The following is a 15,572-nucleotide window of genomic DNA, read 5'->3' as shown; positions in this document are numbered from 1 at the left end:
AAAACAAAGCAGCAGAAATGTATTTATTCAGTGATGAGCTTTCATGGAACAGTGCCTTTTTATCTGGTCCCCCTGACCTTATAAAATCCCAGGACACCATGAATATCATGAATAAGTATTGGAAAAGTTGGAACTGTCATTTGTTCTTGATCTAATTGGGGCCTAGGGTCACAGTATTCACATATGAATTTTATTAAACCATATAAATAATCCCAAAACAACACCTCTCTAGCAGTGGGAAGTGTGTTTGTGCTACATGTTTATAGAGTTCTTGGAACTTATTACATAACAATATACCAATTGTTAATATTAGGTATGCACTGTGTTGTGTTTCTGTTTCAAGCAGTATAGAAGAGTATATTGTTGCGTGTTTGTCTACATTGTAACATTGCACATGCTTTGTACAGTACACAATGTAAAGCCCCATTGAAATGTATAGAAAGAAAGCATGCTATCAAACTTCATAATGCATGATTATAAAAATTAATAACATTAAATAAAATTCTATTTAATATTTCTAGAGGATATCAGCATATTAAGGGCTTTGAATGAGTGCACTGATGCCTTTACATTTTCTTTCACCCTTGCTTTGGAAAGAAAAAGTAACTAACTACTAACAATCTATTGCCTTTGAAATCTCTTAAAAGATCTATCTAAGTGTGCAGTGATGCTATATCTCCCTGAAAGTTTTTTATTTGCATGTTGCATAAGTGAAACTTTGTTCCTTAATATAGGGACTGGAAGGTTGCCTCAGAAAGTGAATAGTTTATGTAAAATATTATTCTAGTAACATAAAATATTTTGGGTGTGTAAACAATTCTGACTTATATTTTCAAAACTAAGCAGTGTTAAGATTATACTGTATTATCTTTTCTTTGTGTCTGAGCCTTTCTATTGTTCAAAATTAAATGAACTTTTCAAAGAAGCAAACTACTGAAAATGCTAACGTTCCCCAGACCCAGGCTGACTAAGGAATTTTTCTTTTATTTATAAAATCAATCAGACAGACTGGCATACACTAATTAAACTTGTTTTTGCATCTTTTTTGAAATATAAAAGAAATTTTTCAAATGTACAGTAGTCAAGGTGACAAATATGTATTCATTATTTTCTCTTTCCTGACATGCAAATTTACAATATTTACTATAAATATAACATTTTTAGCTTGAGTACTAAATAAATATGTCATATATTTAACATTAGACTCAATACCACAATTTAATGCATTTAACTTTTTAAAATGATAATTATACTTAGTAAGACTTGTGAGAGCTTCTTGCTCCCAAGTGTCAGCTTTACCTTTTAGACAAGTAAACTTCAACTTGATGAACCTCGTTTCTTCCTGTCTCAGCTCTATAAAGGAATTCAACTAAGAAGTCAGTAGTGACTGATCCCGCCTTTAAAAAATTGTTCTCTGTCTCTTTAAGTGTGCTCAGCCATGAAAGAACCTGCAATGAATGGTGTCACAGTCCTTGCTCTTAGAAAGTAAATAGTCCTTGATGGACATGTAATGTAAAGAGTAGACATGACTACTTGCTGCCTCCAAGGAAGCATTACCTCTTTTGGAATATGCAATACCCTCCATTGTAGCACAACCCAAAACACTTTGGCCGTGTCTACACTAGCCAAAAACTTCAAAATGGCCATGCAAATGGCCATTTTGAAGTTTACTAATGAAGCGCTGAAATACATATTCAGCATTTCATTAGCATGCGGGCAGCCGCAGCCCTTCAAAATTGGCACAGCTCACCGCCGCGTGGCTCATCCCGACGGGGCTCCTTTTCGAAAGGAGCCCACCTACTTCGAAGTCCCCTTATTCTATGGGGGGTCCCTTATTCTATGGGAATAAGGGGACTTCAAAGTAGGCGGGGTCCTTTCGAAAAGGAGCCCTGTCGGGATGAGCCGCGTGGCGGCGAGCCACGTCGATTTCGAAGTGCCACGTCCGCCTGCATGCTAATGAAGCACTGAATATGTATTTCAGCGCTTCATTAGTAAACTTCGAAATGGCCATTTGCATGGCCATTTCGAAGTTTTTGGCTAGCGTAGACATAGCCTTTCAGAGCTTTGTCACAGCAGCACCAAAGAAAATTTGGACTCACAGACCCCGTCCACTGCAGATTGAATAGGACCCCTGAATAGAGTAGATGGTAACACAGGATGAGCTCAAGGAAAACAAATCTCTTTATACACCACATTCAGCACTTAGCAGTTTAAAATGATGCCTTAATCCATTTGCTTTAATGGTCTCTTTGACAGTTAAAACCACAGATTTTTACTGCAAAAAAAATTGTTGAATGCAAAGAATTAATTGAAAAAACATCCTGGGAAAAATTAAAGCAAAAATAACAGGTAACAAATCATGGGTTTTTAAATGTTGTAGCATTTGAGGATGTTTGAAATTCTGTATATACCATGAAAATTATTTAAATCATTCTAAATTATTCATGTTTGCACAGTGTACTACAATATAGAAAACATTCAGTCAGAAACAGCCATAAGAATAGTGTGTGCAATTTGTAAAAAATATTAGAAACAAGAATTATTATATTAAAATAATAAATTTAATTACTTTTTGGGGTAGTTTTCCAGTCTCAGTTCCCATATCTATTTTAATTTTATTACTTACTAAATATTTTTTCCTGTTTTATTGACTGGGCAAACAGGGGTAGATGGTCCCCCTCCCTAGAGAGGAGACGACCTACTAGTCCCAGGATTCATATCCGGCATGCATCTCCGGAGGATGACAGGTACTAGCCAACTCCTCCTCAATGAAAAGTGGCTTACTGCATCTTGCAGTTTGAGAGAAGTGTAACAAAGGTTATAAATGAAGTTTAGTAAACTTTAACTATGAAGAGCCCAAAGTAAAGTGTCAGCTCAAAGTTCATCTCTGCATTTTGTTGAATTATTTTAAAACACCTAAAAATGTGTGCTTAGTCAAGTCTTCTGATTGTGTGAACATTCCAAAGCATAATTTCATGAAAACAAAATGTCTAATCTGTTACAGAAGCATCCATATTAGTGGACTCTTCATTCTTTTTTCCCCCTATTTCTGTTGATTTAGATTTTGTTTTTCCTGTGGTGCTTTATACTATATTAATATCTGACAAGGAACACGTTTTATTTTTTAATCTCACTAACCGCTTTTTCTCCAAAATATTTCTCATAAAAAGTATATGCAGAGAGGGAGAGACCCTGTGGTATATATTAACTGGTATATTTAATAATTGGGACCACAAGTTGAACTTTTCTAGTCCAGCACTTTCTTGTCTGGCAATATCTATGATCCAGTATGATTTTAGTTAGCTGGACAACCACTTCTCATGGGTATGGCTAAGTTTCCTGTAGTCCTATAAAGGTTGTTTACAGCCACTAGTCCTGGCTTGCAGTGTTCTGTGCTGGTGTTGAGCTCTGATTTACTCCCAAATGTCTTCAGAGATCCCAGTAAACAGTGTTGGTAACGTTGTTACAGTATTGACCTCCCATGGTCTGGTAAATTCTCCTGTTCAGGACCAGTCAGGTCCCAAAGGCACTGGACTAGACAGGTTCAACCTGTATTATTAAATTCTTGCATATAGTAAGATTATCTTCAGAGGATAGGTTTTTCCTACAAGGTAGGTTTTGATCAATAATGCCAGTGCTTTGGGTCTGATTTATATGCTGATTTGCCAGATGTAAGCACCTTCCTTTCTTTTGCTTTCTTGCTCTAGTTTTCTCATCGAAATCAGTTGGGGTGCCTTACTGTATATGTAATAATAATAATCTTCTATGTTGTCATTTATTCTGTCTAAGAACATCTACATTTATGTCATAGCCTGTTTTGCCTTGCCTAAGAAGTATCGCCACCAACTTTAGTGGAGACATTAGCAGCATCAAGTGAAAGTTGTTAAGCAGTTGGGGTATTTTTTGTTTTTTTCCCACCTAAACTGGCTCCATCTTGCAGTCACTGCATACCTGAACATTTAATTGGCCATAGTACTGGGCCTAGGGTGATCTCGGTGTTTCTGTTTTGATAATTCTGAAAGGACATTATCAGCAAAGGTAGTAGAATAAGTACACACAGTCCATATTTTTGTAACCTATTTAATGGTTTAGGTTAAGAATTAAGAAGAAGTTAGATTTGGAGTCCAAGTTAGTCTATGTGCACAGGCGTATGGGAGATTGGAATTGCTAGTGTGAGAAAATTGGAGATAAATTGGAGAAAGTAAGACAAGAAATTTGAATTTAGCAAGGACATGATCCAGGCTTATGTTGCCATAGAGCAGGCGTGTCCAACCCGCGGGCCGCATGCAGTCCTGGACAGCTAGTAATGCGGCCCCACAAGATTGTAAACTTTTAACATTATTATGTGATTTATATACATTAACTATATTATATATTTTATATGCGGCCCAAGACAATTCTTCTTCACTCAATGCGACCCAGGCAAGCCAAAAGGTTGGACACCCATGCCATAGAGTTTTGGTTAGAAATGGTTTAAGAAAAGTTTCTAATTTTTTTTAGAATCCCGAATGTTGTACAATAATGCTACTACTATTAATAGCATGGGAAGACTATTCAGGCAGATGTGAATTTAAATAATCTGTAAGATAAAGAGCCAACAAGAAAATGATGGAAATAGAATTATGGCAAGGAATAATTTAATGTTAATTAATATCTTAATAGACTGATGAACGAGTAGCCTTGGTACATTGCAAGGGAAGGATAATGACCTGCTAGGTTTCATGATTATAAGGCTGTACCTCACAGTGTTCAGTGGGCTGATTATCCATTTAAATATATACTCTTCCATCTTTGAACATATGTACAGTTGTAGTATTTTTTAAATAGTAATTGCAGCCTTTTTGCTTGAGTAATTTTTTTCCTTTGAGTGACATCTGACTGTATTATTGCAAGTGTTGCCCGGTAGTCCTCTATTGAACAAATTTTCTTAAATCACAATTTTCTCTAACTAGCCTGAAAACTAACTTGGGTTTATTTCAGTGTATGGTTAACAACTTAATATTAATTGAGGGCATTTCAACATAAAGGTTACAAAAGTTTATACTTTCTAACCCGTGCACATTTTAAAGAAACTCTTTTCTCCTGCTACTATAACCTTTGAAGTCATGAAAAGTCTCTCATTGTCTTTGTAACAGCAACGAAGGGTCCTGTGGCACCTTATAGACTAAGAGAAAAGTTTTGAGCTTGAGCTTTCTTGAGCACAGACTCACTTCATCATTGACTTTGGTGGATCAGGCCCATAATGTTGTAGGGCCCATGGCTGAAATCCTGACTCTATGGCTACGTCTACACGTGAAGCCAACATCGAAATAGCTTATTTCGATGAATAACGTCTACACGTCCTCCAGGGCTGGCAAAGTTGATGTTCAACTTCGACGTTGCGCGGCACCACATCGAAATAGGCACTGCGAGGGAACGTCTACATGCCAAAGTAGCACACATCGAAATAAGGGTGCCAGGCACAGCTGCAGACAGGGTCACAGGGCTGACTCAACAGCAAGCCGCTCCCTTAAAGGGCCCCTCCCAGACACAGTTGCACTAAACATCACAAGATACACAGAGCCGACAACTGGTTGCAGACCCTGTGCCTGCAGCATGGATCCCCAGCTGCCGCAGCAGCAGCCAGAAGCCTTGGGCTAAGGGCTGCTGCCCACGGTGACCATAGAGCCCCACAGGGGCTGGAGAGAGAGCATCTCTCAACCCCCCAGCTGATGACCCGGAAATTTCGACGTTGCGGGACGCGGATCGTCTACACGGTCCCTACTTCGACGTTGAACGTCGAAGTAGGGCGCTATTCTGATCCCCTCATGAAGTTAGTGACTTCGACGTCTCACCGCCTAATGTCGAAGTTAACTTCGAAATAGCGCCCGACGCGTGTAGCCGCGACGGGCGCTATTTCGAAGTTAGTGCCGCTACTTCGAAGTAGCGTGCACGTGTAGACACAGCATATGAATGTCAGTGGTACTTTTGCCCCTGACTTCAGTGGAACCAGCAATTCATCCTAACATGGTAATCCTTAGTTAGGCATTTTTATTTTTTGGTTTCACTGGGACTTTTGCCTGAGGACTTCAAGATTGTGATCACAGAGTATACTCCCGTCATTTGTTTTCCTATTTTTGTTTCAATAAGCATTGCACATTAGAGTCTGCAGAAGAGGAATACTATTATGGTAAAAGATTTTAAATCATACAAATGTAGTGTCATTCTGATTGATAAGTGTCTTTCTATAGACAAGAGAAACAGTAAGAAGAAACATTTTCATTTTTTTTTTGTTTATAAGTCCAGCTGATGTGATTTCCTCAATGAGGGGCAGAAAAAGGTATGCATTAATGCATTACCCTTTTTACTAGTCAAATGCTGCTTTATTACATTTTTTTCTGTCTCCATGACAGATATAAGTTGCACCAAGGCAGTCTACTTTACGCATCAGTAGAGTATGGATAGCCAAGAAGTAGATGTGAAGGAGTCCAATTTACACATTCATCACCTCTGAATTTTGCCCTAATATTTTAAAGTGGTTTCTTTCCCTTATTTGGAATAAATGCGCTTAATGAGTCATTAAGGGCAGATGAACTGAGGTGGTATTTGACTAGTTTCTTGGAACTGAGACACATTTTCAGATCCATGCATAAAATTATTTGATTTTTAAATACACCTTATGCCCCTGCACACTAAGCAGTAGAGTTTTGATGAAAAGAGTGGGCATGAGTATGGTGATTCTCTGCTTATGTAGTTGATCCAGGCAATGTCCACGTAGCAGAGCAATATTGGGACACCTCATTATCCCAAAATAGCTATTCTGTTCTTTGAAATGTGCTTGTTATCTCAAAATATTTTTCCAAAATAATGGGCACACTGTTTCGGCATCCCTGTAGTCTTCATTTGCATCCGTGCCTCATGAGCATATTCCGGGCCATGCATTACCATGCCACTTTCAAAGAAAGTGGCCTGTGTAGAAATGGCCTCAGTGTATAATGCAAAAGAAAAAAACAAAGCCAAATTACATTTACAAATTTAGAATTCTCTTACATTTCTTACTAATCATTGCCCTTAAAATCCATTTCACAAGCAGTTCTGTATATTTGATAGAAAAATTCAGTACTGCCCCCCCCCACCTTTTTACGTGCTTTGGTGAAGGCTTGTCAAAATAACAACTAATGGTTTGGGGGATGGTTCTAAGTGATGCAGTGGGTTACTTGACTAGCTTTTCATATCTGAGTTTAAATCTGGTTTCACAAAGAAACTGAATTTACAGCTATCATGTCTGCCTCAATTTTTATACCTTCCAGAATTATCATGCTAATTTTCATTCTGTGTTCAAGAGGTACACAGGGCTAGAAGAGTAAGAACTATTTCCATATAAATGATTTTGAAATATATAACTTACAAGTATAATTTGTTTTCTTTTTTTTTTTTGTAATTTTAGTCTGATATTAACAACATTGCATTTTTTATAATCATTTAGGGTAAAAGATTTTGGCTGAGATTTTGGCAAGCAGTTCAAAAAGATTTTTGTTGCCCTGCAGATGATTGAAATGTCATAGCTGAAAAATATTACTTCATAGTATATTTAGAGACATGATTTTCCCCTGTTTTTACATTAGAAATTCATGTCCTATCTAGACCTCAAGATGTTTTGATTATAGTTAACGTAAGGAAATGATGATATTATGAGTGCTGAGAGGATCCAAGAGAGTGAAAGTTAAGCAGTTTACAAAAGAAGAGACTTTTATTCAGATTGTGGCTTTTGTTACCACTACATATTTAATTTAATTAACTAACATTTTGGATAAAAAAAGCCTTTGTTAAAATTCAACATTCTTTTCCCTTTCAGTTAAAAAGCTTCCTTCAGACCTTACAGAGGTCTTTCAGCAAAACCAAGGAAAATCAAACTTTGATATTCTTGATATATTTAAGGTAAAAATACAAAAAACAGTTTTCACGCTTCATTGTAAATTATAAAGAAAAAAAGCAATAAAGGCAAGTAACCCATTTTTAAAATAACCTTTGAAAGTTTCTTTAAAAACAAATAGAAGGAAGATAATGATATTTTTCCTCATATAGGTTATACTTTAACCTGACACTGAGATGCACTTGAAGATGATCTCAGATTTGGGACACAGAGGATTTGAAAAACCTGCCTGTGTAGTAGAATGGGCCCCCCAACTACTGATTTGGAATTAGTTACATCTATATAAATGTGCTAAAATGCTTTCAAAGATATGATAAGGAATGTAGAAACAAGGTGGGTGAGGTAATAACTTCTATAGGACCAATTTCTGTTAGTTAAAGGAACAAACTTTTCAGTCATACAGAGTTCTTCGTTGGGTCTGGGCTGAAGAAAAGCTCCCTGTGACCCATCCACCTTGTTCTGTAATATTCTGGGACCAACATGTTAACTATACCTGTATTTGTTGTAAGTTGTAAGTTTCATCAGCAAGACATGAGCAAAGAAAACTACTTACATACAGATAAGATTTTCCCCAGGATTAAGACATAAAAAAAGTGAAAAGTAAAAAAACTTATTTTAAAAAATCTCTTACTTTGAAACTAACATCCATGTATGGAAACATTCGGTTAAGATCTACTGAACCAATAGGGGCCTTCATTTTCTAGCTTGGGATGTGGTCTTTGTGAAATCATACACATCTTGTAAGGCAGGAAGAGAAGAGGTGGAAGCTTATCTTCATCTAGGCAAGAATTAAGGGGTCAAACACAGTATATATGTTCAGTATGTGTATATAGAATATGGGGCAATCCTGGCTGTGCTACCAGTCACCACACTATCTGATTTAGCATAAAGTTGTTGAAAAGGGTGGGGAAAAACAAGACATCTTCAGTATGCTAGTGTCCAGATTGTATTTCTGGGATTTACTGTTGTTTTTGTTGTGGGGCCCTCTCTTCCAAGCACTTAGCTCATAATTTTACATTGAATGTGAGAGATCTTGACCATCCTAACTTCCTTCAGTCACCTTGCTATGCAAACTGAGGATGGAGTGAATTTTAAGGGATGACATCCAGTTACTATACAGACTTCTCTAGCTTCCAAGTCCTTCTGCCTAGGGAAGGAAATTTTACAGGAATAGCAAGGGCAGTCAAGAGAACATGCAATATGTTGTGATCACTCCCCTAGTTTGGTATTGACCAGAGGACTTAGGTGAGCATGAATTGCTTTGTACTCTTGACAAACAGTAAATGACAGGCATTTCATCCATACCATCAAAGTCTCTTAGACAGGCCCAGCCTACTGGAAATGCTATTACAGGGAAGCTAAATTTAGGAGGAAAAAGAATCCACCATACAGCCAGGTGTATTGTCAGGTAAATTAAAAATTGTCAACAATTTGGCACAAGGGTTCCCTCTGTTTTTAACCATATGTTATCTTAAAGAAGTATTTGGTAATCCGTTTGTCCCAGATATAATAAGGCACCATTCCCCGATAAATAAAATAGATTTTTCTAGAGAAGGCCTTATTTGGATGGATATGCAAGGTTTTGTTCTCTGTTTGTTGTATGGTTGGTTTTTAGTATCTGTTACTGCTAATGAAAGATCTTTTTAAAATACAGCACCCATTTCTCAAAACAAAGATTTATGTTCCCTGCTTTGTTCATGGAAGTAGCCCAGTTGAAGTCAATATAATTCAGCATATTTAGGTAGAGTTCTCATTTTGCTCTAAACAGAATCAATACATATAGTCATTCCAAGCATGTCCCTTTCTGCGATTTTGTGGTATTGTTAGCTCAAATAGCAAAAATGTAACTTTCTTCAGAAATTTGTCACTCCATAAGATTTCTTTGCAAGAGGTCTCTTATGTTTGATCACAGTTTCTTCTAGATAGAAGTCCACAATCCACTTTATATGATGGCACTTTGTATGCAGGGTAGATTTAGTAAGCCAGTATTTTTGAAATCCTATACTAGACTATAAGGGGTTACGGAGCTCCTCTGAGCTCAGCTGGATCCATCCCCTCACATGTACAAGACATGCCCAGGCTGCAGGAAAGTTAAAAGGGAAGCAGAACTGCTCTGAGGTGCGCAAATCAGGGAAAAATAGACCTTCAGCCCTCAGCTTCTCAGGGCAGGGCTGGGGAAGGCAGGAACTTAACTGCCAGAAAGTCTTTCTGACAGAAGAGACAGAAGAGAAGACCTGATTCTAATACAGTCTAAGGTGGTCACTTCCCTCTTTCTCTTTTACTAAAATTGTCAATTTGCATTTATTCCCCTTGATTTTTGTTTATGGACTACCCTGTAAGGGGAGAGAGTGGCTGGCAGCCACAGAAAGAGGCAGACCACCACATCTGAGGAGAATTACCAGGCCACGCCCTACCTCAAATCAGTGCTAACAGTCAGCTAACCCCTTCATACATCTGCTGATACCGTGTTAAATTCACACAAGGTAATCAGTGAGGCTACTAGCATAAGCAAACTCAAAGGATATTAACAAGTTTTACTGAGCAAATGTTTACAACCAATTAATAGCCAAATTACATAAGGTAAGAAATAAAAAAAAAACAAACATGCAAGTCATCCATGGTGCAGAGATGGGCTACAGCAGTAACAAGCATTGAACATGGTTAAATGTCCATCATAATCCACCTTGCCCCAGATACATATGGTGGGTGTTCTGTTGACTCAGTTCCAAACTGAATAGGGACTTCTATCTCCAGTTTCTTAAAGGGAACTGCAAATAATGAACAATAAAAAATAAATATTTTAAACTATTAAAATTGATTGTGTCCTTTAAAAGTGGACATATGGCCTAACAGCGAACCTTGCTCTTTTCATTCTGTCATCACAAGTACTAATAAACACATAATTAGTTAGTTTGACAATCCCATTCAGAGGCTGAAGAACATAATCTTATCTCAACATTATAGTTGAAAAGCTGAGGTTATACTATAAGCGTTAGTAGATATATATAGAGAGAGATAGAAAGAGAGAGAGAGAGAACACAAAAATCTGAGTTTGGTATGTGGAGAAAAAACTAGACCTACACATCAAACCTGGCAGAAAGTTTTCTTCTGTACAAAGACAGCTTAAGAAAATTGTCAGTCCTGTTACATTTAAGTCAATCTGTGAGTTCTGGATAGGTGCTAAAGATGTTAAAATTTTTTAAGCATAACATGGAAATTACAAATGACATGTTTTGACCATCAGTAGAAAAAATAATTTTAAAAATACATTTGCTGGTTCAGTTTGCTACCTTCATGTGATTATTGAGTGGTTATTCTTCATAGCAGCAAAATGACGGCTAATGTGATTATACATATTTAGGAAAGTTTCCTTAAATGCAAATAGACTCTTCTGATTTTATCAGGATAACTTGTCAGTACTTAATACCAAAGTATTACTTTTCAAATACTATTTGATTTTTATATGGATTGAATAAGTATTTATGTATTATTCTAATTGATGAATTTGTGATTTTAGTCTCAGTAAGAATGATGGAATTGATAAGCGACAGTGTTGTAGTTGAGTGTGTTTCACACTTTTCAGTCACTGATGTTTTACGTTAGTACTTACATGGAGCCACAGATTTTTAAAATATCCCTTTCAAACATATGAATAAAGGATACACCAGAAAAACAGTTTGGCTAGTACTTAGTACCTGAATGCTGACGATTTATGCATCTTGACTGCACGTCTCCATCTTCACTGCATGTGACCATCTCTCTGTTTCTGTCCATTCTGTCCAATTCACTTCCATGTTTCCAAAATTTGTGAAGAACAAGGACGCCAGAGTCTTGCATTCCAAAACAGGACAGTATAAACCACCTAAGTGCTAAACCTGGAGCAACACAGAGGTATCCTTATCAAATATTAGTTCCAAATAGATGAGTTATTGATTCTAATTTATGAACAGTGAACAACTTCCTTCCCTGACAACATGTACTATTATAAATGTTTTACTTTCTCATTCTCTGTATAGCTAAATATACATTACTGTTGTTCGCTTTTTTCACATTTAACCTCTTTATGTAGAAAACAAATAGTCTTCCTTAAAGATTACCAAATGTATGAGGTAATGAGCTTTTGTGGGTAAGACCCAGTTCACTAACCGTCTGAGACTCTTCATATAGCGTACCCTAAGTGGCTAAATTTGAACACAAAGTAAGTGCCCACCATACAGTCTGTGTGCACTGTCTGGACATTGAGTACGGGCGTTGAAGCATGGGTTGTATGCCCAGTTCCCACTTATTTGCCACATGAACTGGTCCAAGCAGTTGAGCCTGCATGGAGATGGAGAGAGGCATTATAATTTGCACTTGGAATAAGGCGGCAGCCATCACCACCATCCAAAGTAGGAGGAAGGGAATTGTGACTCAAAAGGTGTGCTCTCTCAGGAGCCAACCAGAGAATTTATTGTGACTCAGTCATAGTTTTCCCCTTCCTTGCTCCTGTTCATGGAGCAGCTTATTTGTCCTTGGGTGCCCCGCACATAAACAGCTGGAACCAGGGCTTTTCCTATTCCCAGCCCTTTTCATCCCACTTGTTTGCAGTGACGAGACTCAGGCAAGTAGCCACTTTTCCCTGCCACCCACTGCATGCCCCTACTGCACCAATAGTCACAATGGCTATGTCTACACTACATTCCTCTTTCAAAAGAGGAATGCAAATGAGGGAAATCAAAAATGCAAATGAAGCACTGATTTACAAATCTTCCGCTGCTTTTGCATAGTCTTGTCCAGTTGCTTTTTCAGAAAAGATTTTTTTGAAAAGAAAAAAAGCAGTGTAGACAGAGTTCATTCCAAAAAAGCCCCTTTTTGAAAGAACGCTTATTACTGAAAAAAAATTAGGTTTACACGGTTCTTTTGAAGAAGGATTTTTTTTCAAATGAACCCCATCTACACTGCTTTTTTTCTACAAAAAAAAAACCTCTTCCAAAAGAGCAATTGGATGAGATTATGCAAATTAAGTGTGCGATTTGTAAATCAGTGCTTTCTTTGCATTTTCAATTTCCATCATTTGCATTCCTATTTCAAAAGAGACATGGGCTGTGTCTACACTAGCCAAAAACATGGTCATTTCAAAGTTTACTAATGAAGCGCTGAAATACATATTCAGCGCCTCATTAGCACGTGGGCAGCCGCGGCACTTCGAAATTGACGTGGCTTGCTGCCGTGCAGCTCATCCAGACGGGGCTCCTTTTCAAAAGGACCCCACCTACTTCGAAGTCCCCTTATTCCGATGAGCAGATGGGAATAAGGGGACTTCGAAGTAGGTGGGGTCCTTTAAAAAAGGAGCCCCGTCTGGATGAGCCACGCGGCGGCAAGCCACGTCGATTTCGAAGTGCCGCAGCCGCCCGCATGCTAATGAGGCGCTGAATATGTATTTCAGTGCTTCATTAGTAAACTTTGAAATGGCCATTTGCATGGCCATTTCGAAGGTTTTGGCTAGTGTAGACGTAGCCGTGGAGGGTAGACATAGCCAGTCTGAGCGTGGCCAGTTGGGGATAAGGGGAAGGTGGTCTACTCTGCCACACAGGTCTTCGGGGCTGAGAAAATCTAGCACATGAGTATCCCCATTAAACTCAATGGGCTACTGAGATACTTAAAGATGAGTGCATGCTTATGTGCATTCCTGGATTCAAGCCTTCAAAGACAGCTGCAACATCAATAAAGAAGCTTTATTTTTTACATAAATTTCATGATTTATGTCCCTGAAATCTGGCCACAAAAGGGAGGAAATATAATTATGAAATGAAAATAAATGCAACAGACGTTTGGAGGGCAGGATTACAAATTTTAATTAGCTAATTTTGTGAGTATTTTGGTTTAAAAAAAATCCCCATTCCGTCAGTCACTTCTAACAGGACTTTCATTCATATAAAATTATTTTAAGATTTCTTACCCTGTTCTGTTCTGAGTGGAGAAACATAATATATCATGGTTTAATCCTTATCAAACACTGCAATAGTTTGAGGAGAATATTAAATTCATCTGAGATGAATTATTTTAGCTATAATTTGCTCTATTGTCTGTATACACAATTTTCATTTCAGATTCTGAGTCTGTTCATTTTCACCAAGATCTAAAATATAAATCTTGAAATGGCTCTTATATCTGATTTTTATTTCTGCGTTTTACCTGCCTAGTGCAAGAAATTGTTATATCAACATCAATTCCATGTGGCCTCGGCTACACTAGCAAGTTTTGCCAACAAAATCCCAGTATTGCCAACAAAACTGGTGAAACATCCACATGCAAAATGTGTTTTGTTGACAGTTTGTTGACAAAACTCAGCACCTTTGCCGGCAGCATTCTGCCTCACAGCCATGAGGTATAATGCTGCTGTCAACAGATTCTGTTGACAAAAAAGCTATGTAGACACTCTGAGGGGCCCTCTCTCTACAGACAGGCCATCCAGAAAAAAGGGCAGCCCTGTCTGCTGTGCTCCCGGGTGCCTGTTTTATCGAGGGAGCAGCTGGGCAATCCAGGTGCTCTGTCGACAGAGCTGAATGCTCTTCTGATTGGCTTTTGTGTGTGGCCACACTCAGTTGACAGAAGTTTTATCAGGAAATCTCTTCCAACATTGACTTTTGTTGCCAGAGCACTGTAGTGTAACCGCAGCCTTTGCATCTTTTCCAGCCTTGTTTCCTGGTTAATATAGCATTTGTGGTTTCTCAACCTTCTTTGTTCAGCAACGAGAAAATAATCCCTCTCTCCTCTTTGACTGCATATGAAAGCCAGTCTTCACTGGTTACCTCTCAGGGCATATCTACACAGCATTTGGGAGCAAGCTGTGCAGCCTGGCTCAAAAGACTCAGGCTAGCAGGGCTTCTACTAACAAAAATGACTAGATAGACAGTGCTTGAAGTTGTGGCCCTGTTGATCAGATCTGGGAGCCTTATCCTCCATTCACTACAAATTGCTTTGTAGTAATTGCCATCAAGACCAATCTATGTGTATTTAAGGGAACGTTGATGGACACTTTCCGTTGAGAGAGAGAGAGAGACAGTGGATGTTTCTGTCCTCATTCTGTAATAGAGCCAGTTTTCCCAGACACTCTCTTTATTGTCTTGAGACTAAGTGTCTTTCTTCTAAGAGCCCAGTAAGCAGTGGCAATGTTGGTAGTGTGCTAAACAATATTGACCTCCCATCATCTGGCAAATTCTCTCATCCAGCACTGGTCGGGTCCTGAAGGTGCCGTATGAGAGAGGTTCAACCTGTAGTGTGTTGAAGAGTTGATGCCACTGACCTGGAACTCAGAGGAAGAAAGATAAAACACTGAGAATATGATTTAATGATACTGCAGTAGCACATCTGGGAAGCTATCCTGCCAAAGTGTGTCCAGTGAAAGTCTACCAGTATCCAACCCCACCAGCCTTTAACCTTCTGATTATACTGCTGTTGGCACACCGTAGTGCTCTTCTCATATGAAGGAAGAGAGTACAGAGGAAATCCTCTCCCTTTACCAGACTATAGGAGACCCAGCCTCCTTCCTCATCTTTTTAAGGGACATTCGCCACTAATACTAAGTCTGGTTTAGAAGGATCTCCCTATTGATCAAGTACCAGCACTCAACACTTGTCAGATGGTGACAACATGAGGGCCTTACAATCTACATTATCTA

At 38.3% G+C, this 15,572-nt stretch overlaps 1 protein-coding gene across 42 annotated transcripts in view; it reads left to right on the top strand.

Annotated features, from left to right (window-relative positions):
- The window catches only part of RIMS1 (regulating synaptic membrane exocytosis 1), a 423,063-nt gene that overhangs the window by 272,015 nt on the left and 135,476 nt on the right, over positions 1-15,572 (top strand). For 17 of the 42 annotated variants that reach the window (XM_074991019.1, XM_074991025.1, XM_074991017.1 and 14 more), the window contains 2 exons: positions 2,664-2,747; positions 11,726-11,803. The exons of 17 other annotated variants lie outside the window; for them this stretch is intronic. In XM_074991019.1, coding sequence (XP_074847120.1) covers positions 2,664-2,747; positions 11,726-11,803 — 162 coding nt within the window. The remainder of the gene's footprint in view (positions 1-2,663; positions 2,748-11,725; positions 11,804-15,572) is intronic. 8 more of the 42 variants (XM_074991023.1, XM_074991020.1, XM_074991031.1 and 5 more) reach the window with 2 other exon arrangements.

This window comes from Carettochelys insculpta, chromosome 3 (genome assembly GCF_033958435.1).
Source record: "Carettochelys insculpta isolate YL-2023 chromosome 3, ASM3395843v1, whole genome shotgun sequence".
NCBI classification, from domain to species: Eukaryota; Metazoa; Chordata; order Testudines; family Carettochelyidae; genus Carettochelys; species Carettochelys insculpta.
The sequence above is the reverse complement of the archived record's forward strand: the minus strand, read 5'-3'. Positions and strand labels throughout refer to the sequence as shown.